Source organism: Harpia harpyja, chromosome 21 (assembly GCF_026419915.1).
Source record: "Harpia harpyja isolate bHarHar1 chromosome 21, bHarHar1 primary haplotype, whole genome shotgun sequence".
Taxonomy (NCBI): Eukaryota; Metazoa; Chordata; class Aves; order Accipitriformes; family Accipitridae; genus Harpia; species Harpia harpyja.
The window spans coordinates 12,673,885-12,701,275 of record NC_068960.1 but is presented as its reverse complement, the minus strand read 5'-3'; the positions used below and the strand labels follow the sequence as shown (position 1 = coordinate 12,701,275).

Here is a 27,391-nt window from a genome sequence, read left to right as displayed (position 1 = left end):
AGTTGATTGGAAGGAGATCTGCTGCTGAACTGAAGTAGTGCTTCAGAAATGCCTGCGATTACATTAGTAAAACAGTAACTGTTAACGGTTTTAAAGCCAAACTGGATGCTTTTATGACAGTTCACATTAAAAAGTGCTTTCCTAGGAATTCAAAGCAAGAGATGCTTTTAGCAAAGTTGAATGTCGAGCTTCTAAACGTAAGACTTCCAGTGATTGCTTTGACTTGGAGTTTAGCCGTGCTTTACCTAATGAGTGGCTGATGCTGCTTATGGCTATTGGTGGCTTCTGTACCATGTAGGTTTAAGGGTCAGGCTGAAGTGCCTCATCTCTGGGTTTCCACAGTTTGGCACTGTAGGGCTCTACTGGGGTAGTGGGAATTCTCACTTTTCCACATCTTAACTCGTGTCTCAAGTTCTACAGTAGAACGTCTGTTTATCTGTGATTTTTGTTGCTGTTGTACAGCAGAGCATGCAACTGAGAAGTTACAGGGTGAGGGGCTTCTCTAGTCCTGTCTTGTGGAGGGGGAGGTCAAAGCTGCGATCTTTTTCTAAGACCGCTTGGTATTTGGACCTTGAAGAGGGCAGTAGAAAGAATGGTTGTAGATTGCAGGAGGGCTTCTGTGTGTTCTGTGTTAGCTCTATCATAACTGGAACAAATCTGGATTTATCTCAGAGCACATACCAGTATCTGGGGAACTCAACTGGCAGAACCATGAGGCTTTGTGTATTTCAAACTTTCTCAGCCTGTGATAGATCCTCAAACCCTCAACGTTGCTGCTAAGTTTTGGGGCATAAGTTTGTGTGGTATGCATAAATGTCTGTGAACTTTGTGGTATGCATAAATGTCTGTGAACTTTGTAGATCTGGAATTTCTGTATATGACCTATATAAAGGACACGTTGCAGGTGAGTTGTAGGCACTAAAAGTACTCACACTTGGAAGAATGACAACTTCTCTATGCTCCTGCAAGGACAGCTGGGTGTGGGTGGGTGTGTTCAAAGTGCTCTGATCAGCATGAGTTGCAGGTGCAGAAGTTCCTGGTCTCCAGCAAGCTGGGAGGCAAGATCAGAGCCATTTGTTTTGTGTGATGTGTGGCTCCCTGAGCTATTTTATACATTATTATTATTATTATTATTATTATTATTATACATTTTCCATAGGACAACATTCATCTGAAGGTAATAAACATTTCAGATGACTTCAGTCAAGGTGTTCTAAAATGTGCAGTATTAGTAGTAGTGGTATACTAAAAGTTAGTATAGTGTGTGTGTGTGTATATATAGAGAGAGAGTATATATACTAAAAGTTTTAGTCCTGGTAAAGCCGGGGTAGTGCAGAGGAAAATGCCAGTTTTGAAATACTGAAACTGAAGTATTGAGCTGAGAAATGATTCAGTCAAGTCCTGCTAAGGGGCTCCTTCCTGGAGGATCGTGTCCATGAGGAATCACAAACATATTTTAGTTGGCTTGAGGGATGCTTTTTGTGTGAAGTCATCACCTCATCTTGGCGTGCTCCCCTGCCAGAGTGTGTCAGCTTGCAGCAGGCGGGGAGGCTGCTATCCAGCCATCGGGGACTGCTGGAATGGGGTTCCCCACATAATCCTCTGTCGCCTTCCAATTTAACGACTTGTTTGCTAATACGAGCTGCTTTACAACGTGGCTGACGTCCTGCTTCTGTTTGGCAGGGAGGGTGGTGTATTATTTCCATTTTTTAATTCCCAAGATGAGACATTACTATGCCGTGATTAAGACATGCTTAAAAATTTGGATAGGTGGTTTCCTTAGCTCGTGACAGGTTTTACAAAGTTCATTTGAAGAACCTCTTGAGCCGTGACGAACCACTGCGTGTTTGTTGCTAGTTACTTTATGAACAGGCACGGAAAGGAGATTGCCTTTCCACTAACACCAGTAGTCCGTGCGGCACATAGGAAAGGCGCAGCTGCCAACGCAAAAGAATGGAGCTGCGACTAGTCGTGAAAGCTATCGATCCATGCTGAACGCAAATTACGAGCAAGGTACCGAAAAGCGCGGGGTGGTTTGGTTTGGGGTTCTTCTTTCTCATCAGCCCCCCCCCCCCGACGGTTATTCTGTTAGCCCTGTTCTGCAGCGGTGGTGCTCTGCCCGGACTGGTGTTGCTGGTCTGTGCGGTGGTGCCGATGGTGGGTGCGGTCGGGGGGGCTGGGCACAACCTGGGGACGCCGGGCGGGGTGGGAGTCGCCGTTGACGTGGGTGCTGGCGCCCCCTGCCGGCCGCGAGCCACGCCCGTCTGCGGCAACCGCTGGGCGGGCTGGGGCGGCGGCGGCCCCGTCCAGCGAGGCGCGGAGCGCCTGGCTGGCGAGTTGAGTTCTCGCCTCTGCAGTGAGTACCGAGAGCAAACCCGGCGTGTGCATAGCCTGGCAGCGTCTCGGGGACAGCTGTCAACGGGCTGAGCTGTAGTTTAAAACGGTTGTTGGCGTTTAAATGGCTGCTTTGGCACCTGCTGTATGTGGTATGCAGCTTCTAGGAGACCCAGGATCTGCATCCATCTCAGGGTTGCCGTCTGCAGTTGGCATATAGTTAAACTCTTTCTCTTTTCTGTATTTTGTATCCCTAACTGCACTGCAATTAGCTGAAAAGTAAGTAACGCAGCTCTTCGGAATCTTTTGCTCTACTTGCTGACGTTTTACTTTGTTCTTGCAACCGTCACGGCAGTATTTGGCATGCACTGAGTGACTGGGGAGATTATGCGTTTTTTAATAAATAACTGGTATAAATATTCTTTAACTTTCAGAAATATTTCATACAATTTGGGCTTTCGTTATAAAACAAACACCTCTTCTCTGTAAGCAGGCAGTTATAAAATTACTGCACAAGAAGACTTGATTTCTACCATGTCTTATATAGCAGCATCTCGTGTGGGTGGGAATCCTTAACAATGTAGGAATTTTTCCTGACTAGTTGTGAGAATCATGTTTTACTTAGAATTTGTATAAAACTACAGTGTGTCGGGAAAGTGAGCATAGACTAAAGCAGCATACACAAGGTAACTTGAGGCCAGCTGCTATTTTTGTCTTTTACGAACTATGGGAGCCATTTAAACCCAGCTAGTTCCAACTCTGTAGATCAGTACTTTATTCTTACAAATAATCTGTAAAAATGTACTGCAGCATAAAAACAACGAAGTCAAATGTTTATTAACATTATTTCATAGTTCAGAACACCATTATTTCAATGTTTGCATATTATGCGAAGATATCTGAAGGATTTTGCAGTGTTACCTCTTACTATGGAATAATCACATTCCTCGTACTGAGTGGAGAAATGTAATGCATTTTTTTAATCATTAGACCTACAATATCGAAAGTAATTTAACAGATGAGATGCTTTCACACAGTGATATCTGTAACACCTTAAGACTACTTTATGGATAGGTGTCAGTCACCTTTTCCCAACATGTAACCTGATTTCTGAGAAGGGGGTTCTGAAGACACAAAGGGAGAATGTGAAACTGGTGAACAGATACCAAGCAAGCTGCTTCTCATTTAACAATGTACGCGTTAATAAGGGAAAAATCAACCAGCATAAAAATAATTAAAATTAGTAAATGCTTTCAATTATTTAACCATCTTATTTCTATCTTGGCCCTCTTGTGTGTTAGGGCACTTCCCTGGAAAAAGGTCTCTTTCTCCAGAATTTACTGAACAGCTGAGTTTCAGTTCTGGAGAAAAACAAAGTCAGCATCTCTGCACAGGTTCAAAGCTGATACACTGCTTTCACAAAAAGTACCTCACTTGTACTAATCTGAGCTGGAAAAGACATTTTGTCATTTTTTAAATGTATTCATGCTACAGTTCAAGGCTTGGGAAAAGGCAATTGTGCCACTGAATGGGAGAATTTTTTTAAAGTAACTGATATGTCTTATGTCCAATTTCTTCTAGTTGATTATAGTTTCTTGCCACTGCATTGAAATCGTTCCTCTTTCCCTCGGGTGTTTCTGGGTGAAAAGCTTTCCTTTTATGCTATATAGGCTTCATTATATTCATAGTCCTAACACTAATTCATTCACACTTTTACTGTTCTCCCTACTATTGCTTCTAGCTTGTCTACCTAAAATAGCTGTTTTATTTTGGGTGCTGAAAGGGTTCTTCTGTCTTCAGGGCTGGTATCTGCCATTCAGAACTGGCTCAAGCTGAAATGAAGAAGAGATGAAATCCTGTTAGTAAGTACTTAAAGGATAGCAAGTAACAAGCGGCATGTAATACAAGCTGTTATTATGCTAAATTACAAGAAATCTATGAAGGAAAAAAAATAGCATCAGCTATATTTATGACGGTATCAAAAAGCTGTGGGAAAAAGTATTCTAGCATTTTACATACAGTTTTATCTTAGATACATCTTTATTTCAGTTTAGTGTAAGGTTCTTTCTTCATGTTTGATGATAAATTCACATTTAGGAGGAAAAGAGCAGCATTATTACTAAAATTTATGGGCTCTGGCTAGTTCAACTAGCCAATGGAAGTCCTTGACAAGAATGAATTTCTGGAAAGTAGTGCAGAGGTAGCTATTACTGACTGAAATTTTCTCTTGTTCCTGTGACCTTAGATGGCTATTGGTGATGATGCGTGACTAGCCTGGCCATCACAAACTCTTTCACAATATCAAACCTAGTTCTCCCTTACTGCAGTTTGGTCTGTTACACTTCCTTCTCTTTAGTGTGTTTACATATTTAAAGACGTAACTCATGTCTTCCCTCAGCCTTTCAATTTTTTCCCCACAGAGAGACCTCTGGACTTTTCCCAACTGGTTCACAACAACTTAACTAAAACATGGTGTCTAAACTGGATGCATAAAATAAGCTGAATAGAGAAGAATTATTTCTTGTCTTAAATATGTTTATTCATGTGTACATCCCCAGTATACTTTGCTTGTTTAATAGCATGCTTTAATAGCATGTTACTGTTGTTAACTGAGCTTGTGATCCACTGTAATTCCAATCCCTTTCCTCAGAAATGGGATACTGTAAACTAGCAGCACTAGCTGACTCCAATCTTTTGGTTACTGAGCCATTCTAAAACCCTGTTTTCAACTGAATATTCAGGCTCAGATTTAACAAAATTTGTCTCTATATTTCATAGTCATGTGTTGAAGAGTTTATATAAACTATTGGAGCTAAAGCCACTTACTGCCTGCAAGATATTACCTAGAAGTTTCATGGCCATCTGCTGCTTACATACTGGGTGAACTGAATACGTAAGGCAGATAATGACTTGTGGCATTATTGCCGCATATGGGAGGGTATGCATGTGATGCACTTAACATATATACTGAGTGTTCTTTTTCTAGGTTTTTATTTTATGGCTAACACAATCATCTACAAATACTTGATAGTTATTCCCTTCCTTAGTGGGTGAGAAGTCAGCAAATACTTGTAAATATTTCTTTTTAAGCATACCACAAATATGTTTGTTGTCACCAAATCACTCTTTTGAGGTGGTAGTGAGTTTACAAATGCAAATGAATAACATTTCATTGCATGTATTAAAAAACCCACCCTGTTTTCTCATTACTAAGCCTTAGCAAAGCATGGAGCATAAAAGCTAGGAGTGTAAACCCAAGTGCTTCCTTTCAAGCAAAAGCATGATTGGCTCTTCTGCATGCTTCTGTCATTTAATTAGAGTAAATGTTTCCATTGCAGTCTTGTAAAAATATAATTACATCTTAAGTTATTAAGTATCAGTAATTAGTATGACAATAATTGGTATGTGTGTTGCCTTTAGTTTTCTCATTCAATGAAAAGATACAAGCATACAGCAAATTTCAAAGAAGGCTTTGTTGGTTTTTTTTGTCTAAACTAAGGAATAACATAATGCAGATGAATAAAAGAATAAGTTTTGGGGATGTTCTTGGTCATCTCTCTTAAGACAGCAATATGTGAATAGTATTACTCAAGTGGTACAAATTATCATTATTTATGTAGCAAATTGTAGTCAATAAATATCATAGTTCCAAGAAGGTACTGTATGCAGAATATCCAATGGAGACAGAGTTTAATAAAAAACCTGTAGAAAAGGTGTATAGTGGAAATTAGTGAATATACATAATACAGCAAATGCTGAAATATACAGCTGCTATTATCCTTAAATGGTAAGGTGCTTCAGATTATTGTGTTTCTCTGGCACAGGCAGCCATTTGTTCTTTAGGTACTTATATTGCACAATAGCTAAATTGGACTGGAGTAAGATTATGTGTAGTGGAAATGGCAACTGTAGAGTTGAACTGTGGAGCAACTCTGTAGTAATAATAATGCAGTAACTCTGAAGAAAATAAGTAGAGGGGATGAAATTTTGTTACTAACAAGTATTTTGGGGCTGTGGACTTACACAGGTTTTTTTCTTTACAGAAGAAGAATTCTTTTCTTAAAATTCTGCACTTACCAAGTAATACAAATACAGTTAGCAGAACACATGACTCCAGTCTCTTTTAGAGCAGTAACTGTCCTCATCTAGTTTCTGCAGCAATGTGCAATGCAGCAGTGTGTGCACCTTCACCAAAAAATGTGAGGATCCGTAACCAATTTGCACAATAACAACAGAAATGGGCAAAGGATTGTAATGGCAAAAATTTCAAGCCAGCACTACTGCTTTTTTCAGGCTTTTCAGCTTTCTGTGCATTTTTAAACAGATTCCCGGAAGACAGCTGCATTAAAATACAAGTATTGATAATCTTGAAATTCTAGGTTAAGTTTAAAGAAGATAGATTAATTTCATTGAGAGACTGAAAAGTACAAAAATAGGTCACCGACTATGTTTAGTGCATCTATGCAAGATGTATTACTGTTAATATGAATCCAAATGCATTATTCAGACAAAAGAAAAGATTGAAACAAAAATAGCATCTGAAAAGTGGAACTCCTAGGGACAATCACACCATATTCTGCAAGTATCCTTCTGCCTCCTACATAGCAAATTAGGAGGAAATAACAAAGCCATTAGAGAGTACAAATCGGGTGGGTTATGGTGTGCTTCTGACTGCACAGCAGAAAGGGTGAGACAAGGAGCAAGACGAATAATTCCAGGAATAGGATCAGTTTTGCTCATGCCCATAGTCAGATTCACTAGTTTTATTTTCTTATGTGGTTTGAATAATGGACATGTAAGTACTGGAGCAATGCAGTCAGAATATTCAGGATGAAAAGAAATGAAACTTACCACTGAGGAGGAATTTCCACGGGCACAAAATTTCGGTTGCACAAATGAACAAAAGCTGCTGCTAAACTGCAGGCAGCCTTCAGCTCCTGTGATTCACAGGTGTCGTACGTACACATGCTGTAGAATGGTTCAGGGTCCACCTTTAATACAAAGGGGATTGTTTAGAGGAGTGGTGTGCAGGGTGCAAGCATACAGCTCTTCTGGAGACAGTGATCTGGCAATGCACCTGCAGGTAAACTGAAAAGGAAGTTTGATTTGTGTCTCCCTGCCCCTTCCCGCCTGTGTTAGGACCATTCACAAACCTTTATTCTCTTCCTAATATTGAGGGGTTTATTTGTATTTCCAAATTCTAGACCTGTATGCTAAAGAGTGGTACAAAGTCATTCCACTATTTTGTGGATGTCAAGGACCTTAATTTCTATTTATGGTGATACAACACCTTTTCTTCTGTCTGGATTGTTGTTCTCATTACTTCTAAAGAAGTTATCTGCAACTAAACTTCAATATCCTTGCAACAGTTATGAGTACTCCTTTGAAGTATGGCATTTGGGTATTCAGGTAGTCCTTTGGTGGCTGAAGTTATACTTACAACTTTGAAGCAGTTCCTAAGAGGTGAATGTGATTCTTCAAAAAACACTTTACAGACTTCTTGCTTAGCTGTAATTGGACATGGCTTCACTTTCTTCTGTACGAGACTGCACTTGTTCACCTGGGAAAACAGCATTACTCAAGTGGGGGGTTTTGTTTGTTTGTTTGTTTTAAACACCAGTGCAGTGTGAATTCTTTGATTTTTCCAGTGTGAGATGGTTTGAAGGGAGATACAGGCAGCTCAGTAGGCTGGTCTGATTAACATTTATTGTTCATTAATATTAGGAAGTACCTTGCACTCTTCATAAACAAACAGTGTATGTGTCAAATATTACAGATTACAGACATCGCTTCCTTTTTCTGTTAATTTTGTTTTTCACTGAAGGATTGTGGTGTGTGGCTGCTAACACAGTAAGTAGTTGGCTAGTTGTCTTAACTTACTTATATATGACAGATCAGAGTTGTGCTTTTACTAGATCTTTCTGGTGGAGAAAAACAACCTCATATCCTTGCTGGGTTATTCATGGGTAATAAACAACAAGGCATCTTTAAAAAAACGCCAAACTGGAGGTCCCTACAATTACAGGCATTTTTGGACAATAAGACATGAATGGGGTTTTGTTGTACATGGTTCAGGTAAGGTCCCTTAGCACCAGTCAAAAGCTGATGATACCAAATATTAACAGAACTAGTAATGAGCAGCATTTGCTAAAGTTTCTTTAGGGTTTGCTTTGACTGAACACTGTTTTTAGTACTCTGTATCAGATCAGCAACTTACTATTTTTTTAATCAGTAATTTCCTGGCAGATCTTTGAGTTTAGAAGTTCTTTAAGCAAGTGTAAACTCAAGTTCTTTTAATTACTAAGAAAAACTAACTGCCAGTTTAATCTCTCGGATAACGTTCATCCTGCAGGAGTCAGACATTTGCAGTCTCCTTATTAACCTCCTCATTTTGTACAGCAGCTGGTCTTGTAACACTAGAACTTCACTGACCTCATTTGCAAGGTCAGTGTATGACGAAGGCATGTAATAAAGCTCCTGGTAGCGAGTTGCCAGTCTGCGTTCATAGTTCGATGTGAGGTGACTGCAGCAATGCAGAGTGACTGACTGCTTTTATCTCAGGCTTCAATACCTGGCCGGATTTAACCTGATTGTGTTTTCACTTTCTGTATTGCATATAGCTGTGCTAAAACTTCTGGTCAGGAGGGAGTTTTGCAAGCTCCGTTTTATCAGCACAGCTGAATGCACTGCCTGTTTGAATTGGGTATTTCCACCATCTTGTCTCTTCCTACTGCTATAGAAAAGTTTCTAAGATTTTGCATGAACTCCTGACTCGGCACATTTGTATTTCTGGCCATTGCTTTAATGACGTATGACAACAGTACGTTATTGGCAATTCAGTCTTTTTATTACTTTTTTCTGAACGGGATATGACTGCAAAGAACACAGAGTTCAGCTGGAGTCATCTATAAATTTTTCTTGGTGGTATACAGCACTGCAAAGATGCCATGGCCTACAAATAAAATGTACCAATCAATAGCGTAAGCGCAGCCAGCCATTATGCCATCAGCCACTTAAAGAAGGACATACATGACTTCCCAGCATGTTTATGACAGTAAGTTTCTTATGTATTGCTTTTAATTGATTATTATTTTTAGTTCAACCTCTCTGGGTAGTTTTGCATTAGATGGTTGCTTTTTTATGAATATATTAGAAGTTAGTATTTGTAGCAATTAAGAAAATTATACCTACAGTCAGTCACGTCATGATCCCACCCCATTATTAACTTAAACTCATTAGATATATCTCTCCAACAGCAAGGAAAAGTACAAGATACTTGAAGCAATCCTCTTTTTTAAAGCACTGACATAAAGCTGAAAATAGTAGCATTTCTGTGCCCAGAACTCGGACATCTTCTGGTGAGAGAAGGTAAAGCGAAGAGCCACAAAATCTTAGTAGTAATAAGATGCTGGTTTCTTTTTTTTTATAATAGATTCTCAAATTAGGCTTGAAGGGATGTAGAGGATCTTGACAACATGGCTTGAGAGCACAGTAAGGCTACTTTTTTTTTTTTGGTCAGTTGCATTCATAAATGGCTATGTACACCTGCATGTTTTCATAGATTATTTTCAGCTGAAAATAAATGACATGAATTAAAGTTAAGTCTCTTTGAAGCAAAGAGGTATAACATTACTGGTATAAAACAGTTACAGCATTTATTTAAGATGGTTATAGGAAGTCCTTTTATGCAAGTTAATAACTGAATCAGTAGCAGCTAACCCTCCAAAAAAGTCTCAGCACTTAGTGGTATGGGGATGGAGAGCAACTTTACTAGTTACTGGTTTCTGAAGTTTTGTTTCTTGGTAAGATGAAAAGCAGGAAGAAACTGAAGAGGCTCAACATACCCAGTAACAACAAACAGCTCTAAAGAAAACTTCAAGAGGGAAAACTTCCTGGTACAAACTGTGGCCTGACTGATGAACATACGGATTTGTCCCAGACCAAGTACCACCTGGCTCTGCATTCCAGAAAGAGGTGTTCCAAGTAGGAAAACATCAGAGATACTTGGTTCCAACATCAGTTTCTTCTAACAGCAGAAGCAGCCTCTATGTTTTACCTTACCACTTTGGCCAAAAATGCTCAATGCCTATTGACAGGGAATACTTATATGGTTTTTACCAAATATGTGCAACTTTTCCCTGGTTAAGCACAGGAAAATGAATTACGTACAGTATGCTGCTGTTTTCACTATCTAGCTTTGGTTCATCTAAGCCAAAACAGTACATTGGATGTGGCCCTTTGTGCTGCAGCACCATTGGTAATCTGCATAGAAAGAAGCCCTTCAGGTTGTTACCTGCCAGCTCCATGTGAACTCTTGCACGTTGTCAGTGAAGGAACGATTAGGAAGTATCCAGTCATTTCCAGCTTCGTTATCATTGGTACCAAAAAGCCCAGCTGAAATACCTGGAATGGAATTGAAATGGAGCAGAATAGTAGTTGTCATGAGTAGACACAGGAAAATTTTAGACGCTGTCTCTGGGCTGTGATTATTCTGTACAGCAGAGCTCAGCTGTAATGTGGAAGAGGGAAGGTATGCCCAGGCATCCATTATGGATTTTTCTCAGACTGCATTGCTGTCGTCTTTGTTAGCTGTTCATTTGCTTTTCCTGATCAAGGTGTCGTATCCATTCTCTGCTAATCTCAGGGGTCTGAGCTTTGGAATAGTGTGGGGCACATGGATAGGAATGTATTCCAAGTATACCAAAACCCCTGGAAGCTTTTAGGCCTCCCTCTTTTGTGTTCTTGCAGGTTTGACAAGATAAGCCTGCTGCAGAGCAGTGATTCTCAAACAGGAATTGGGGTTGGGCTGACTGCATTACATCTACCCCCTATTTCTGTCTGTCATCTGCTTTATTGCACTGAAACAATAGTAACCTAGGTAAACACTTGCTGTTCTTACTGGAATGATACAGACTGTGCTTTATTTGGCAATAACTGGGAATGCCTAAGGCCATTTCCAGGATGTGTATAAATGAAGAGGGGAAAAGCAAGTGAAAGACAACCCACATGCTGGTACTAGAGGTGATGATAATTCAGAGATACAGAAAAAATTACTAACAGCTGACAAAAGCTGTATGATTGATACTCACCATGATGCCATCCAGCCAGAGTGACAGTACACAGATCATACTGAAAGTCGCAAGAGACAGAAACTCCTTTCTGATTAGACACTTCTATTTTGTTGGTTTCTCTCCTTGAATTAGTGGTATTCTTTTCAAGGGATTGATCCAGCACATGGCAGTTCTCTTCCATAAAGGAAAAGTTATACATCTTGGATATCTGTTTTAAAATGAAAATGCAATTTCAGGTATGTCACAGTGAAAGTTCAATGACAGGCAAGCTCAGTCTGGGTTTGCAGGTAGGACGGGGTCAACTTTGCTCAGCCCAGAGTTAGAGAATAAGAACGGGGTTGTGTTAAACTTCTGAAAGAGCAGAAAAGCACAAAGCCTCCCAGGTCCACTGAGGCTATGGGCCCAGTTTTTTCACCAGCCCTCTCTAACTGCCATCCTCTTGGGCCAGGTAAGAGGAAGCTGAAAAGTTCATGGAGCCTCTCTCACTTTAAATACCCAGAGAGCAAAGAGGCAGCCCTTGAGTTAAAACTGGTTTTGTTTTGGGGAGTTATTTCCTGATTAAAAAGTGGTTACTTTCTAGCACTTATATCTGAGAGCTGTTCTGATCTATGTTTTGAGCATTAATATTTTGAAGACTTCTTTTTTCTTTCTTTCTTTTTTGTGTTTGTGTGGGTTTTGGGTTGGGTTGTTGTTGGTTTTGTTGTTGTTGTTGTTTGTTGGTTGGTTGAAGATAATTTCTGGTCTGGAAAGGAAGAATGTTTGACTTTCCCCTCCTACCTTCAGTCTTGGATAGATGCTGATCACGGTCTGGTTCATCTCCACATACAGTGATCTTGAGTTACTGGTTTCCTCGTTCAGTATTACAGTGAAAGTATTGTGGACAAAATCCTTGGCAAGAAGTACACTGCAATTTGATGCCAAATCATAAATTTTTCCATCAAAAGTCATAAGATGCTTGGTCCCCATTAATATCGCATGATCTAGAGAATGGTATTTCAGAAGATACATCAGTGAGTTTTCCACAGACTGGTAAGTGCTGTGCTACTACTTGCATACTGCAACACAAACAGCTTCTGGCTGGCATACTCTTACAATAGTTTCTCAAGCTATTATTACATTTTAATTAGTTAAAGTTGCTCTGCAACAAAAATTTCCCCAGTAAAAAGGAAACAATCTAATAATTTCCTTTTCATTATAGATCCGAGTGTCCTAAAACTCTGAGAAACAGGAATTAGGATTCAAAGCTTATGTTGGTTTATAGTCATGCTACTTGATAGTCATATTTGTAAGCCCCCCCACCCCCATATACACATTATACATTCCTATGCAGAAAACAGCAAGAATATTAACTGCCTCAAAAAAAAATACCCTGCTGAACCAGAGCATCAAACAGATTCGCGGTCCAGGAAACCCTGCTGACTGATGTATCACTCACTCAGAGTATTTGGTCACTAGGACCTACTTTCAGTGCCCTCTGTTGTGTCTGCCTGCTGGGAGGAAGCCATTAAAAATGGCTCTTTCTGGAAAAGCCACTATCTGTAAGGGACAGTTGGGACTGTTAACACAGTCTTTTAGCATTTAGCAATGCTTTTCTCAAAGTATGGACAAAGCCTCCACCACAAGGCTCAGGGCCAACAGGTACGACTGGCATGGAACCATAGTATCAACTCACAAAAGCATATAGATAAGACTGATAAATGCCACTTGCTGGTTTCTAGTCTCAACAGTAGGAAGTGTGAAGAGTTGCAAAATTTGCATGAATATTAAGTATAGGAGTGTTTATTGCATGTCAGCTTTACCCAAAGTGTTGATACTATACATACAATTACTGTTTTACAAGAAAGACTATATACGAAGTTTATAGGAAAATTATTAATTAGCAACCATCTCTATGTAAACTACTCTTCCAAATATAATTTGTAAAATTTAGAACTAAGTGGAAGTAGACCCAGTTACAAAACAAAGCAGCACTTTGAAAGGGCTTACATTCAAAGGGACTCTCCATCATCCTCCGTTTGAATCTGTAATACTCTGCAACTATGTTGATATTGTAGAGGTCTTGGAGAGGCCTCATTAGCTTTTCTTCAATGAGATAATTAGTAATATTTGCCAGATCCAGGGAGCGGTCTGCTTTAGGAAGTACTGGCAGTTTTACTGCCACCGAACAGTTCCTGTAGAATACAAACAAAATAGCATGTGCCCTTATCTGCTAAGCTGATGAAATGCAGTTGCTTTATTATTAGAAATGTGGAAGTGAAATATTCATAAGAACTATAGTCTGGTTAGAATGGCAAAACAAAGATATACAATGGCTAAGACCCGCAATACACCATGCCATATAAGGCCTGTTACCGTAGTCATTGCTACTCTGTTTGCTGCTGAGTAGCATCTTTTGAAATGCAGCCTGTCCTGGTAGCCAACAAAAATGAACATTATGGTGTGATGCCATGTGCCCAAAGCAGAGAATGGCCAGGTGGTTGTCTGCAACCCTCAGCATACAAGCCGATATGAAAACTAACTATGCACGTATCCATTTAGAACACTACTTGGCAGCAGGGATCCTGCAAAAAACACCAATTACCTGGCTGAAAAACTGTAAAGGTTGAGTAAGGGCTTCCGGATCTTGCTCACAGCTCTAGAAAACATGGCCTCTGCCCACCTGAGCATCTGCTGTGTAGTCTATTGGAGAGCCAGAAAAGGAGATTACAAAACTGAGTTCAGTATGGCATCAGGGCAGGGTCAGTACTCGATAATGAGTTTTAAATCAATAGTCAGTGAATAGCACTTTAGTCTCTCTTGTACTTGCCTGACAGCATCTTGTCATTTAGAGGTTAACATCCAGAGGACAAACACTAGTCACTACAGCAACAAATAATGGACAGAAATACATCCTTCCTAAAATGACATTACTTAAAGTATACCAATACTTCACTGAGTTAATGTGCTTCAGTAGCTTGCAAAGGATTGATATGTTTGTTAATATAAATTGGTGTCATGATATATCCTTTATGCTCTTCATTTCAGCTAGAAGACCCCAAACCTACTTGTACATTTTTTGTTGGAATCACAATTCCTCCTCTCTATGGAAGAAAAGCAGAAGCTACATGAATGACAGATTACTGCTGCTGTGATTTCAACCAAAACTAGTAAAACAACCTCTCCTCTAGCCGGAAAAGTACTGCTCTCAAAGCAGGACAAATATTTCAAGAACAGTAAATTAGCTGTGTACGAGCTTGTTATGTGGAAAGATAACCTCACTATTTCTATAAACAAAAACATTTAACTGTTTTTGTATATCCATAGTTCAAAGCTGAGACTTAAATTTGTAGGCTTTGTCTTTTAAACCATTAAAAATGGAGAATTGAGTTATACAAACCATATCCAAGCCCGCTTTCACAACCTTTAATGCCACCTGAATTGGTTCCATTAGCCACACATCTTTTACAATCTTGGGTAAAAAAGCCTGGATTTTCTTCATGTACTCTTCTGTCTTCTCTTGCCAAACTTCATCCAGTGGCTTCAAGGTTACATCGTAGTAGGCATCCTTCAAAGTTGCTAATGGCTCTGAAGCAAACACAATACATGAAACAAACCTTAGCTAGTATGTTACAAAGTGGCTGTTTGTTTGTTTCCCCACAGCTTCCAGCGTAAGTGAAGGAGGGACACAGAAAACAGGAAAAGGCAGCTTTGTTTTTATGGCAGTTAGGCACACCTCACAGCTGTGTGCATGGACATAGTCTTACGAAAAACTGAAAGAAGCATTTTAGTTATAACCTGATCTGCACATATGCCTTATAATATAAATACATTGCTGCTTTCCAAAACAAATACAAGGAATGTTTTGCAATATGCCACCATCAAAGCTGTACAGCTCAACCTGTACCCGCTCAAGGAATAACAGGACAGTTTGGTCACAACTAATTTCAAACACAGTATATCAACTAAATCCCACTTTTGAGTGGGAAGAGTCGAGAGGTAAGTGGCCCAAAGTGAGGTTTTAATCTTGTGAGAACTGAAGGTTCTCTCAGCTAATTACAGCTGACCACATTCTCAATGGTTTCAATATGAGCCATAGTCCAGCTGAGCAGTGAATTAGTGGCTACTGGATAGACTTGGAAAAAACGGATCAAGTGAAATCTGATTAGCACAAGCATTCGAAACTCAAGGACAGGTGTGAACAGCCCTTTGGGAGGAAATGCTTGCCAGTGGACTGTTAGCAGAAATGCTTCAGCTTAGGAATTGGGTCTCTGTTGTCATCCAATTGAACCCAGACTCCTGTGTGCAAGAGAACGCCTCTTCAATGATTTCATTAGAAAGGTGGTCACACTGCAGTTACTTAGAGCTTATTGCATCAAGGCTCCCACTCTGTAAACTAAGAGCCAAGGTCAGCACTTTTTGCTAGATCAAAATAGAAACATTTGTGCTGTTCAGCATCTTTTATACTCAAGTTTCTTTTGCCCTGCACTGACATTGCTCTTGTTCTCCTTGCATTGCATGGTTTTGCTTACTTTGCAATTCATTCTGCATTTCCTGGACAATGTCTTGAATTTTATCCAGGTAAAGCGGGAGCTTGCTTCTCAGAATCTGCCTGATTCCACTTTGCTTCCACACCTGGGTGACAGCTCTACCCACACTGTGGAGGAATCCTGCTACCTTTTGTAAGGCTATCGAAGGCCAGCCAGCTGCTTCAGACAGAAAATCAACTTGCTGCACCTACAGTGGTTCCCAAAAAAGAAGAAATATCAAAATACACAGTGATCACAAGCAAAGCTTTGACTCCATTCCAAGGCAATTCTGAACTCCTCAGTTTTGGTGCAGAGATACAGGATCTTTACCATGAAACATGCTTTTTGTCTATGTATGAATTGCAGGTTAGCACAGGATTAACCATTTAAATGTTTGAGCAAAACAAAATAACTGCATGCAATATAATGATTTTTAATGAACACTGCATGAATGTTTTATGGTGCTTTCACAGACAATGTACAGATACTTACTGATCTCCTGAATCTCCATATATATCCGTCAAACTTCTTAATCTTCTCCATCAGTTTGGCTTTCAGAAGGCTCCCAATTTCATTAAGTTTGTACTGTGAGAAGATTAATAAAAACCTTGAATTTATGATTTAGAATTGCTTGTGCTGGGTCCAAATCACTCAAAGTTTGTACTAGTTTAAATGCCAGCAAAGATCCACAGTGGCCTCCCATTTCTCAGGGGAAATGACTTCTGCGTTATTCAGTGGTTAGAAATGGCAATAGAAGAGTCTAAGGATGAAAAACCAAAAAGCATCCTCCAAGCAGAGAGTATGTCAAATCCTATTAGAAGTAAGTAAAAGCACATTCAGGATTTCTAATCTTAGTTTTGTGACCAACATGCTGAGCAGCCCTGGCGCACTACTGCTGCTCTCGCTTTATTTACTTGCCCTCTTTGGAGGATACACGCTTTAGGACAGGGTCCCATATTTTCTATGCTTTCTAGGTATCGCTGAACTTTTTAATTCTCACAATGGCATCTTTTCACACCAAAGTTAGAATAATGTTATTATGAATTTAAAAATTGAGTAATTCCCCCTTTTGCCTGGTTACTCGCCAAAACTCACACCTGAAGCCTACCTGGAAGATGCTACATCAAACTGACAAGATTAAACAATGTTCTGGAAAAATCACACTGCAGTTAAGTGCCACTGAAGGGTCTCACCTCAGCCTTAAGAACTGGATCCCCACATCCATGAGCCAGAAGACTCAAGCTTCCATTAACAGCTGCGAGGGTCATTTGTCCCATGTTCTCTTGCCTTTCACCATTAATGTTGAGATAGGTATTAATGGTAGCCATCTGTTGCCCATCAGTACAAGCACTGACTTCCACTCCTTCTTCCATATCCCCTTAGAGTATGAAAAGAGCTTCATTTACAGGAACAACACTGACAGACACTGTTTCAAAGCCAGCTTTTTAACTACTTAGGTGATCAATCAGTGTTAGGTGTTTGTGGAAAAAAAACCAAGAGGAAATAAACAGGAGAAAATTAGATCAGTGTCAGCGTTTGATTTTTTTCTCTTTGTGTGGCTTGTGAATGATTTACAAATACAGATTTGCTACTGGAAAGAAAGCACTGCATTAATATAAATCTAAATAATTCTCTCAGTCCCAGTGATTTACAGACTTTTTTCTACTTTAGTCTTCCACTGTACTTTGTTGCTGATGTTTCAAAACTGCTTAGACTATAAATGAAAGTGTCAGTCACTCATCCACCCATTGCACACATAAGTTGTTTCTGCCCAAGTACTGACGAGCATAAGCAGAAATGGTTGGCAAAGTACATGTAGAATCTGGGTTAGGACAGTTGAGTTGAATAATTTCTACAAACTTCTGACTTCAGTAATTCACAAACTAATGGTCTTAATCTCAAAATACATCACAGCACTTACAAGTGAGGCCATGAACCTGAGAGAAATTCCACTGCAGAAGTGTGGAATGGCAAATCCGCAACTGAAACTCGGACTGGGATTGTCAGCAACATGAGTTTGAGACAACTGTCATACCACCACATCTACCTGGTTTGCATACAGATCTAATGTAGTTGAAAGGTGGATGAGTCACAACAGAAAGCACTTGCAGCAGGTCTCATTCCATTGAACTTTAGTCATCTAAAAGTTAGGTACAGTCAGCCAACAGCCCCATTTCCTCTCTGTTGTCAGTCAGAACTGACTGCTGCTGAGAGAATCACCTGCAGAGGGTGATTTCATACGTCCTGTTTCATACATCTGTTTCAGCATGGGGTAGAGTCAGCCTCTGGAGGTGCTTTTCTCTTTCCCTTCATTGAAATTGGAATGTAATGATTATCTTAAAGGAGGCACACAACTTTAAGATGGCTAAATCAAGATGAAATAAAGCCTATCTTCAATCACCATCCATTATAATCCTTCCCTGGCTAGTAATCATAAAAATGTCTCCCAAACTGACCTTTGTGTAACAAGTTTTAAGCTTCAGCTTTTCATTATCTGAAAGACCATAGCTTGAATCGCCATGAAACTGAGCTAGCTTGGTACTAGAGAGACATAGCCTTTCTTCCTGCCTCTTCATACCAATGACAGCTGTGAATCATAGAATCCCTAGAATATCCCAAGGTGGGAGGGACTCATAAGGATCATCATGTCCAACCCCCTGCTCCTTGCAGGACTACCTAAAACTAAATTATATGACTAAAAGTGTTGTCCGTGAAGGTACGTACCTTTCAAATACCCCATGTAGTACTGAAAACACTCCTTTCCTTTAGAAGCAGCTAATTTTACTTTCTCTTTCTGATCAATAATCCCCTCCACCAGGATTTGGCTCTGAATGGATGAGGAAGTAGCAGTTCCTGTCAGGCCTAGCCAAATATCTTCAAAGGCTCTTAACTGCAGACATAAACGAAAAACATTTATTCAAAGCCACCACACAGAATTAATGAATGTTCAGAGATGATGCTCAAATATCAGTGTTTCCTACAGAAGGATAAGCAGTGAGGGAAATGTTTTCCAATGCTTGTGTACTGCACAGGAGTTAACACTCTTAAGAGAGGCACAAGCGTTAGAATGATTGGCTCAAGAGCTGAATGACTGGATAGCATGAGGCTTGTGGACAAAATTTTAATGCTAGCAATGAAAGAAACATACTCTAACAGTCAATTCCCTGTGACGCTGCTAATTTTTGCCATTTATTCCAAAATAAAGAATAGAGAAAAACCAAGTAGAGCAGCTGATACTTTTCATCTCCCTCCTTTCTAAAGAGAGAAGTAAAAATAATTTAGTATTTGTCTTAGCCTCTTAGTGATTAAATCATCATCATTTTGTTAAGATGTGGCCTGTTGTCTCAGTTAATTACGACAGACTACCCACATTACTTCTGATGAAGAGTTTGGATGGTGCTGACCACATTACTTTTCTGCTTGACTCTGTTGCCACCATCAGTTTCCCCACCTTATTCATTTCACAGAAAATTAAGAGTAAATGCAAAATACAGGGGGAGAGAAAAAAGGAAGAGATTTGCCTCAAGATGAGCATCATATTAGCTGTTCTGTGCCTTTCTTAAGGCCAGTTTTTTTCTCCGGTAAACAATGCTTTGTATAAGTCTCACATTTTGTTTCCCTTTTTTTTTTTTTTTTTTTTTTTTTTTTTTTGCTATGGTGCAAAAAAACATACCTTACCAAACAGACCGGTCATGCTGAAGAAGGTGAGCTATAATAAAACATAGCCTCTTAAAACTTTTATATACTCCAGTTGATATACACTTACTATATTTGTCACTGAGCTCTGCAGATAACTAACATTGGTGCCTTCCTTTCTTTCTTGATCATACTGCATGTACGTTGCATAACTGCTCCTTTAAAAACAGCACTAAAGAAACCAGGAGTATTTTATTCTGCCTGTACTTGCCTGCTGTTTTAACGTCACTGGCTGCACCTGATCAGTTTGGAAGATAGATGGCAGTAGGCCTTTAAAAACCCCAAACCAGTGCCACTAAAATAAAATAAAAACTCACTTCAATTTCCAAAGAATAGTTCTTCACATCAGCTGTACTCTGATTTTTTAAGGATACTCCAATCAACCCTTCATCTCTCCTATGATCAGCAAGGTGGACTCTGCCCTCTGATTGCAAAATGATGTCATCTTTGTTGAGCTGGTGTTTTCCAGAGAAAACAATTACCTAAGTATGAACAAAAAAGGTGTTAAAAGCTTAATTCTTCCAAAGAAATGGGCTCTACATAGAGTAGTTAGAGGTTGTACAATGTTAGCATTCTCATGAAATTACACAATGAAGTGAGGAACAAAACTTGTAGTTTCAGAAACCAGCACATCCTCCTTCTCACAGCACTGTCTTACTTCATTACATCTTCAGTTTCTGTGGTACAACAAACCATGTTCAGTGATTACAGCCTAAGACAAGATGAACAGCTGGAATATAACTATATTTTATTAAAACAAGTCCAATTTTTTTTTGGTCTTATGCTTCTCAACTACTCTAGCTAGGCATTTTGATGCATGCCTTTGCAGAAAAGGATCCAAAAGAATACAGAGTCACCTGATTTTGAAGTGACATGCATATATATTTTTTGCATTATAAACAGGCTCTAACACATCTTGGTCTTGGAAGAAGTTTTCACTGGCATCAAAATTTGGCTGCTGTTTCCCATTGCTAACAGGGTGTGACCTGCTCTGACAGTAAATGAGGAAACCAACTGGGATGCATTTTATCTACTGGAAACTGGAAAGACACCACATTTGTTACAAGTTCAAAGTTTTGTGTTTGTTGTGATTATCTATAGGCAACTCTGGGGTCCAATGTGCACCTAAGGAAGATCATGGATGGGTCTTTGGTTCAAAAAATAAACGACAACTGTAAGGTTACACCAAGGTTCAAAAACCCATTACTACCAGCGCAGCAGCCAAAAAAACCCAGTAAACTTTTACCTACAGAGGAAGGAAAGCACTTTTATTCTTCTCTAGTTTCCTTTTTGATCACTTACGAGCCTGTTTTGATATTCTCCAGAAACATGAAGTTAAAAGACCTTTGAGAGAGGAATAGGAAAGAAAGAACATGGAGGAAGTGGGAATGTTTACAATCATAACAGGACCATAGAATGTACTACAGTGGCAAACACAACCTTTCTGCCTAACCCATCAAAAGACACTGTTTATTTATGGTTCATTAAGTTACAGAAGTATGGCAATTCTTGTGAAAAGTTGCAGCTGAGGAAAACTGAGTCATCAAACCAGTAATTACATTTAAAGTGAAGTAGGCTCAATATATTTATGTGAGACTTACATTTGGAAGGTCACAGAACTCAAAGCTTGTATAATAGTCCAGGCAAGATGAGTAGTTTGTTTCTATTTTACCCAGAATCTTCTGTTTGTTGCATGAGCTCAGGAAAATATTTTCCAGAACAGCTTCTAACTGAAATTTATCAGGATACAGGAACTGATTTCTCTGCAATGAACCAAGAAAACAAAGTTAAAATGTGACAAAATGCTTCAGGGTTTCAACCTAACATTTCCAAAATGTAACATTTCCACTTGCCAATGTTTTGGCTTATCAGGACAGTTACTAGTCCCCATCCTACAGAATTAACAAGTTTTCAAATTTAGTGCACAAGTGAGGCCTCTAGTTTGTAAGAACTCATTTTTTTCTTAGTTATGCTACATTTAGCTTTCTTCCTATGCAGACAATATGTAAAAGGTAAAAATGCAATAACGGTATTTCACAGAAAGTGTTACTCTGCAGAAGCTTTCTTAAAATCCACTCAAAATTACATACAAAAAACTAAATAAATTCCCATCTATTAAGAACAGCTTCCATAAAAATAGTGAGTTAACAGATACAACTGCCTTCTCCTACCTCATATGTTAAATTGTGCTTGAATTTTTTGTCATCCCAGTTCAGATCTAGATATTCGTTAAACAATGCTGATCTTTGCTCTAGAGACCCACATGCATGCAGGTGTTCCATACTTAACACTCTCTGAAGCTGGAAGAGGGAAAAAAATTAAGACATACATATTAGTAATTTTCTAAAAAATATGTTCACTATATACTAAAGTATATACTATTTTTGCTTTCTGGGCAAAAATACACCCCTGTGAGAACCCCTGAATGGTCTATACCAATAAAAGACTGCTTCAGTCTCTACCAAGAAACCTAAGGGGTTGATGATTCTGTCCTGAAGGAAAGCTGCATCCCAAATACAAACATATCTGGCAACATGAAACACAATTCTTCAGAGGTTTTCTTTTTCTTCCTCTAAGACACAAAAAGGTTGACTTCAGGTAAAAGGTTTTCATATGATAACAAGCGCAGAAAAAATTCAGTGAGACTCAAAACCAGGAATTTAGCTACAGCCATCCCTTCATAGACTCAAAGACTCATACCTGACCTGAAGAGAGTGTCATACAGCCATCCCAGGCAGTGATGTTCACCTTTGATTTATCCTCCAGGGTCAGTCGGATGTCAGCGGGCTGCCCACCATTCCCTGTTAGCTGCAGCTGAAACCAGAAGAGAAGGATTTGTCCAGTGAAGCAAGACTAGGGCTAGCAGAAGAGCCTGCAGGGTGATCTAGCAGAATGATCTCCAGCTCAGTGGAGAAAAAAAGAAACACAATTAAAACTGCAACAGAACAATGTTAAACTCCATGTGGCCTGGAAGCTCAGGGCCTTAAACACACAGGGGAATCTGCACTTTTACAACTGAGGCAACAGAAGTCGTTCTATTATCTTCTCTGGAAGCTGCATTGGGTCAATCATGCATAGCAATTGACACCAGTGGAATAATGACACTACAAGAGAATTTATTCCTCTAAATATGACGCTTGAGACATATTGACTACTTAGTGAAAACAACCTGAGAGCACCCTGTAGCACCACTATGAGTACCAAAAAGACTCCAGATGAACAAACAGAACACTGCAGAGTTTGTGCAGCTTATTATTGAGCAGAAAGTCTTCAGCCTCAGCAACTGGAGTGTCTTGGCCCACGCAGTGCATTTTCAGACAGAAAATATTCTGTAGTCTTTGATCATGACGTATGATTTGTGGAGTTCCTCCTCTTTTTCCCCATATATGCTTTGCAAGTGCACCTCACAGTCGTATTCTAAAGCCTTTCTAGTCTCGCACGTTTTCACACTTGTGTTGCAATCTCCTATATAGTCCAAAAACTTAGGTTTGCGCTGCATGGGTATCAAAGGATTCCTGTTTGGGTTTTTTTTTTGTGGAATAGGAGTTTGTTCATGACTTTCTGGACAAAATTTGCCTCACTTTCATTGCTAGGCTGGCTCCTATGCACTTCTGGCTTCTTGCCATCCAAAATGGGTCAATGCTAAAATTGCAAGACAGATACTGTCAGCTAGCAACAGTTATGCTTAGAAAAGGAAACAATGCTGGTAGTTTGGACACAAGGAGATAATAGCACTTGGTGCTCTTTACATTTTTCAGGCTGATAATCTGGTTCTGCAATTCTTTGAGATGAAAGGCACGCTAACAGTAAATATAGTATTACAGCTTTGTATTTTGCAGCCCTTTCTCTTGATCTCACCTGCTGGTTGTACTTTCTGCCTCTTCTTTCTGACAGGGAATGGACCTCCAGTTGCTTCAGAGTGTAATTAAAGGGGTGGGCAACAGTGGCTCTGTAGTTCATACGGTCTCTTCCAAACTTCAGAGAAGATGACACTGATATCTGATCCATATCAACAGATGTAAAAGGAACTTGTGAAATAAAACACCTCTCACATACTGAACTCAAACATACACCCAGTAAGACTTCCCAGTACCTTTTCCTCAGATGAATTATGTGCATAATAAAGTCCTTTTTGAAGTAGTAAGGCAAATCAATGTTCAAATGAGGACATTCTTGCTACTTGAATTTCCTACATGACACAGCTGAAAGTAGAACTATTTTCTGTATTTTACTAAAATCATGAACCTTACTTAAGTTTTATGAGGCTTAAGTTTGGTCTCATATTTAGGCACTGTAGGCTCCACTGCCGCAGAGTGCTTAGATGCAGCTTGCAAAGTTGAAGCACAAGAAAAAACATTTGCAGAATCAGGAACTAAATTCTGTAATGCTGCTGGGAGCAAAATATTTTTGTGGCAATTTAAATAGTGGTGGTATTTAAGTTGTTGTGGTAATTTAAGTAGTAGTACAAAAATACATTCTGTACAACTTCTAAAGTAAATTTTGGAATTTTAGAACTTTTTAAAGAAATTAAGAATTCTAATCCTTTTTGCAGGCAGATTTATGTTTGTATATGGTAATGTTTTACACATTGCCTTTTATCTTTACTTTATTTAGAAAATAATGTAATACTCAGCCAAGGTGCTGCATTTCAGATGCACATATAAAGATAGCACAGTTAGTTGCAAGGCAGTAAGCTTCCCCATTTAACCACATTTGAAAATCAACTTACCCAAAGTTATCCTAGTTCTGTGGGTTTTACTATCTATATTTTTAAAAATTAATGCTGACTTACTTCAAGAAAATAAAAGCTGGTTTAAACTGTGCCAAAGTTGTCATTCTTACTAGTAAAGAGGAGAACAAAAGAGTGAAATACAAAAGAGCTTCAATTGAATCAGTAATGCTGAAAATACTAAGCACAGGTATGTGTCGCACTTCTGTGTGGGTAAACATAGCACATATCCATGCAACAGGTAGGTGGTTCATCGTTTTCAACCTCGCACTAATGCTCACACTTACTCATTTGTTTTAGATTTTATTTCTTTCCCCCTAAGCTGCTTTAAACATGATGTTTGTGCTATTCTTTCCATCTACTCTCAAAAATTGTCCTAGAGCCTATCCAGTGCTTTGAATGATATGCATTTCATTGCCTTTGGTTATGCTGCAAGCTGTGGGGTTGCTGCAAACAAAATAGTATGGCCTGAAAATGCGTCCAACAAGAATATCAGCTGTTCATCTTCCATAGTCATAGCCTTTTATACATCCAAGAAGGAGGAAAGTTTGCCTCCTACTTGAATTCCTTGGCTTGCTTAATGTCTTTAAAAAAAAAAAAAAAAAAAAAAAGAACCACTCGATATTCTTGTAATTCTCCTGACATTTATTTGCTCTGGGCTGTTGTACCTGGTCCTTCTCATTCCAAATGACAGTAAGATCATCCCGGTGACTGCGTGCTGAATGTTTCACATATAAGTTGACCCTGGCATGCCATGGGAAAGGGATGGAGAGAGGATGGAAAAGTTCCACTACAAGGAAAAAAAGCAAGTAAGTTTTCCCCATACAAGGCATAGGACATATTCTCCCACAGGTAGCAGGGCAACAGTTGGTTCCCAGAGAGAACACAGTCTTTGCTCAAACACACACGTGCACCTACCCAACAGCCACAATGACTTTAGTGTACTGATTTCTGCTGAATATGAAGAAAAGTAAGGGAAAACAGGCGTCCTCTATTTACCAGCAAAACAGTAATTACCTGCAATAATCAAAAGATCGATACCTACACCCAAAGCAACTTCCAGCAAGAACAGCCAGGAAAGTAATCTTTATGAAGCTGACATGACCTTACACTGGAAGAGGAATAGCTTACAACTCTCAAACAAGTAAGTGCAGTTATTTTCTCTATTTTCAGATAACATAGCCTCAACATAAGGGTTTAGCACCTCAAGGTAGTGCCAGCATGACCAGTGCTCCCTGCAGTACCCAGTGCAGTAGAGTAACAGAATTTATTACAGTTTCTGAAAAAAGCCTCAGAAATGTGTGGCAATAAATTAACAAAAAATAAAATTATATCCAGGAGGGACAAAAACATACAAAGGAAGAAGAATACAGAAAAATAAACAAAAATTAACTTGAAAGGTTTTTGCTCTCCAAATTCAAAGTGATACCTGGGCAACATTCAGAAAAAAATGTTATCTGTGAGATGTGTCTCTTTATACCTCTAGTGCAGTGACTGAAGGACAAATCTGAAATGTAGGTCACCTCAAAACCCTTTCCTTCTCTCAACTGCGGGAGATCTGCATTTAGGTACCCACTTCATAGTGAGCAACCTGACCACTGGATTACTGGGTATTTGAGGCTTAATCTTCCTCAAGCTACATGTGCACTTGTGGATCTGGGGGCATTTCTGGCTAGCAAGTCCAGGTGTACACCTCACACACGTGGCAACCTCACAGCGTAGTAAGACTATAGATCCTATAAAGCTCCTCCTCAGCACCTTGACTCCTCCTGGAAGGAAATACATACGTTTCTTTTCCAGTACTTTCCAAGTGGATCCTTAAGTCATAAAATTACAGAACCAAGACCCTGATCTACACTGCAGAGTGTACAACTGCTCATACTACATGTACTCTCCCCTCTCTCCCACCGAAGTTGCTTGTGTTTGTGAAAAAAAATGAAACATTCACTGGCACAGAACTATGGAACTATTTTATTCAAAATGGAACCATCAGGAAGAATAGAGGGAGAGCCCTGCACACTGGGATTTCTCATTCAAATCACTGCTCTGAATGAAACCAAATGCAGGTGTGAACCACAGTCAGCCACCTCCCAGCTAAGTATCCTAGCACCTTGGCTAGAATGAAAGTAACTGCAATACTTTTAACTATCTTCTCTGTTTACAAATGGTATTTAGTCCAAAACTAGTTCCTAGGTTTCCTTTGCTTTTCATTAAATATTTAAAATATTCAAAAGCAAATATAAAAATAAAACCAAATGTTTCATTTAATCCAGAACACTTCTGAAATTTGTTGTAAAATAACAACAGACATTTTAACTTGTTAATGACTTTCCACTCTGGCCAAACTTTTCCCTGGAACTACTGAAGTTTATTTAAGCTTTACATTCCATATCCACAAAGCAGAAATAGTGTTCTGAAGTGGATGTTTCTAACAGCCAGACTTATCATGAATTTAAAGCAATTAAGATCTTGGAAGGCCTGGATTGAAACCATTTAAATATGCATTTTGAAATTGGATTTATGTGGTTTAGTTTATTTTATAGTCTGCTATCAACACTGGCAAAAGACTTGAGAAACCTACCCTGAACATCATGACCTCCAGGCAACTTTGGGAAGAGTCCAGTGTAAGTGCCTATTAGCTTTATCTCTTTGCCATCCCACAGAGCAATGTGCCTCAGCATACGCGTTCTGTTGCCTTTTTGGTAAACCATCATAAACACAAGCTGCCTTGGAAGAATTTTTAACTAAAAATGAAAGAGGGGAAACATATTAAAAACCAAGTTCTCTGAAAAGTTAAAAACCTAAGTGTGCAATTTTCATACTGTAAAGTCCTGTGGAATCTAGCTTTAGAAATTTGTTTAGAAAAGGTCTAGAACAATGATAAACTAAAGCCCACTGCTTTTGTATAAACAGCTGTTAATTTCTACCTGACTTCATTTCTACAGCAAGTCATCTTCTCACATAATGGAACATACATGAACAACTGAGTATCCCCTTTACAATAGTCTTTGCTTACTGTATGTTTTGATTTTCTATCTCTCTTTTATCTCGCTGAA

The 27,391-nt window shown here is 39.2% G+C and overlaps 1 protein-coding gene across 1 annotated transcript in view; it reads right to left on the bottom strand.

Moving 5' to 3' along the window:
• Positions 1–3,141: 3,141 nt before the first annotated feature.
• The window catches only part of LOC128134724 (uncharacterized), a 104,028-nt gene continuing 79,778 nt past the window's right edge, over positions 3,142–27,391 (bottom strand). Inside the window, exons 54-73 of the mRNA XM_052772789.1 lie at positions 26,917–27,079; positions 25,004–25,125; positions 23,465–23,605; positions 22,307–22,420; positions 21,778–21,906; positions 21,208–21,369; positions 19,924–20,088; positions 18,635–18,800; positions 17,104–17,288; positions 16,403–16,495; positions 15,914–16,118; positions 14,782–14,969; positions 13,987–14,084; positions 13,392–13,576; positions 12,183–12,385; positions 11,424–11,613; positions 10,628–10,737; positions 7,775–7,894; positions 7,186–7,325; positions 3,142–4,166 (exon numbers count right to left, since the gene is read on the bottom strand). Of these exons, the coding sequence (XP_052628749.1) occupies positions 4,151–4,166; positions 7,186–7,325; positions 7,775–7,894; positions 10,628–10,737; positions 11,424–11,613; positions 12,183–12,385; positions 13,392–13,576; positions 13,987–14,084; positions 14,782–14,969; positions 15,914–16,118; positions 16,403–16,495; positions 17,104–17,288; positions 18,635–18,800; positions 19,924–20,088; positions 21,208–21,369; positions 21,778–21,906; positions 22,307–22,420; positions 23,465–23,605; positions 25,004–25,125; positions 26,917–27,079 (2,895 nt within the window). The 3' untranslated portion in view covers positions 3,142–4,150. The remainder of the gene's footprint in view (positions 4,167–7,185; positions 7,326–7,774; positions 7,895–10,627; positions 10,738–11,423; positions 11,614–12,182; positions 12,386–13,391; positions 13,577–13,986; positions 14,085–14,781; positions 14,970–15,913; positions 16,119–16,402; positions 16,496–17,103; positions 17,289–18,634; positions 18,801–19,923; positions 20,089–21,207; positions 21,370–21,777; positions 21,907–22,306; positions 22,421–23,464; positions 23,606–25,003; positions 25,126–26,916; positions 27,080–27,391) is intronic.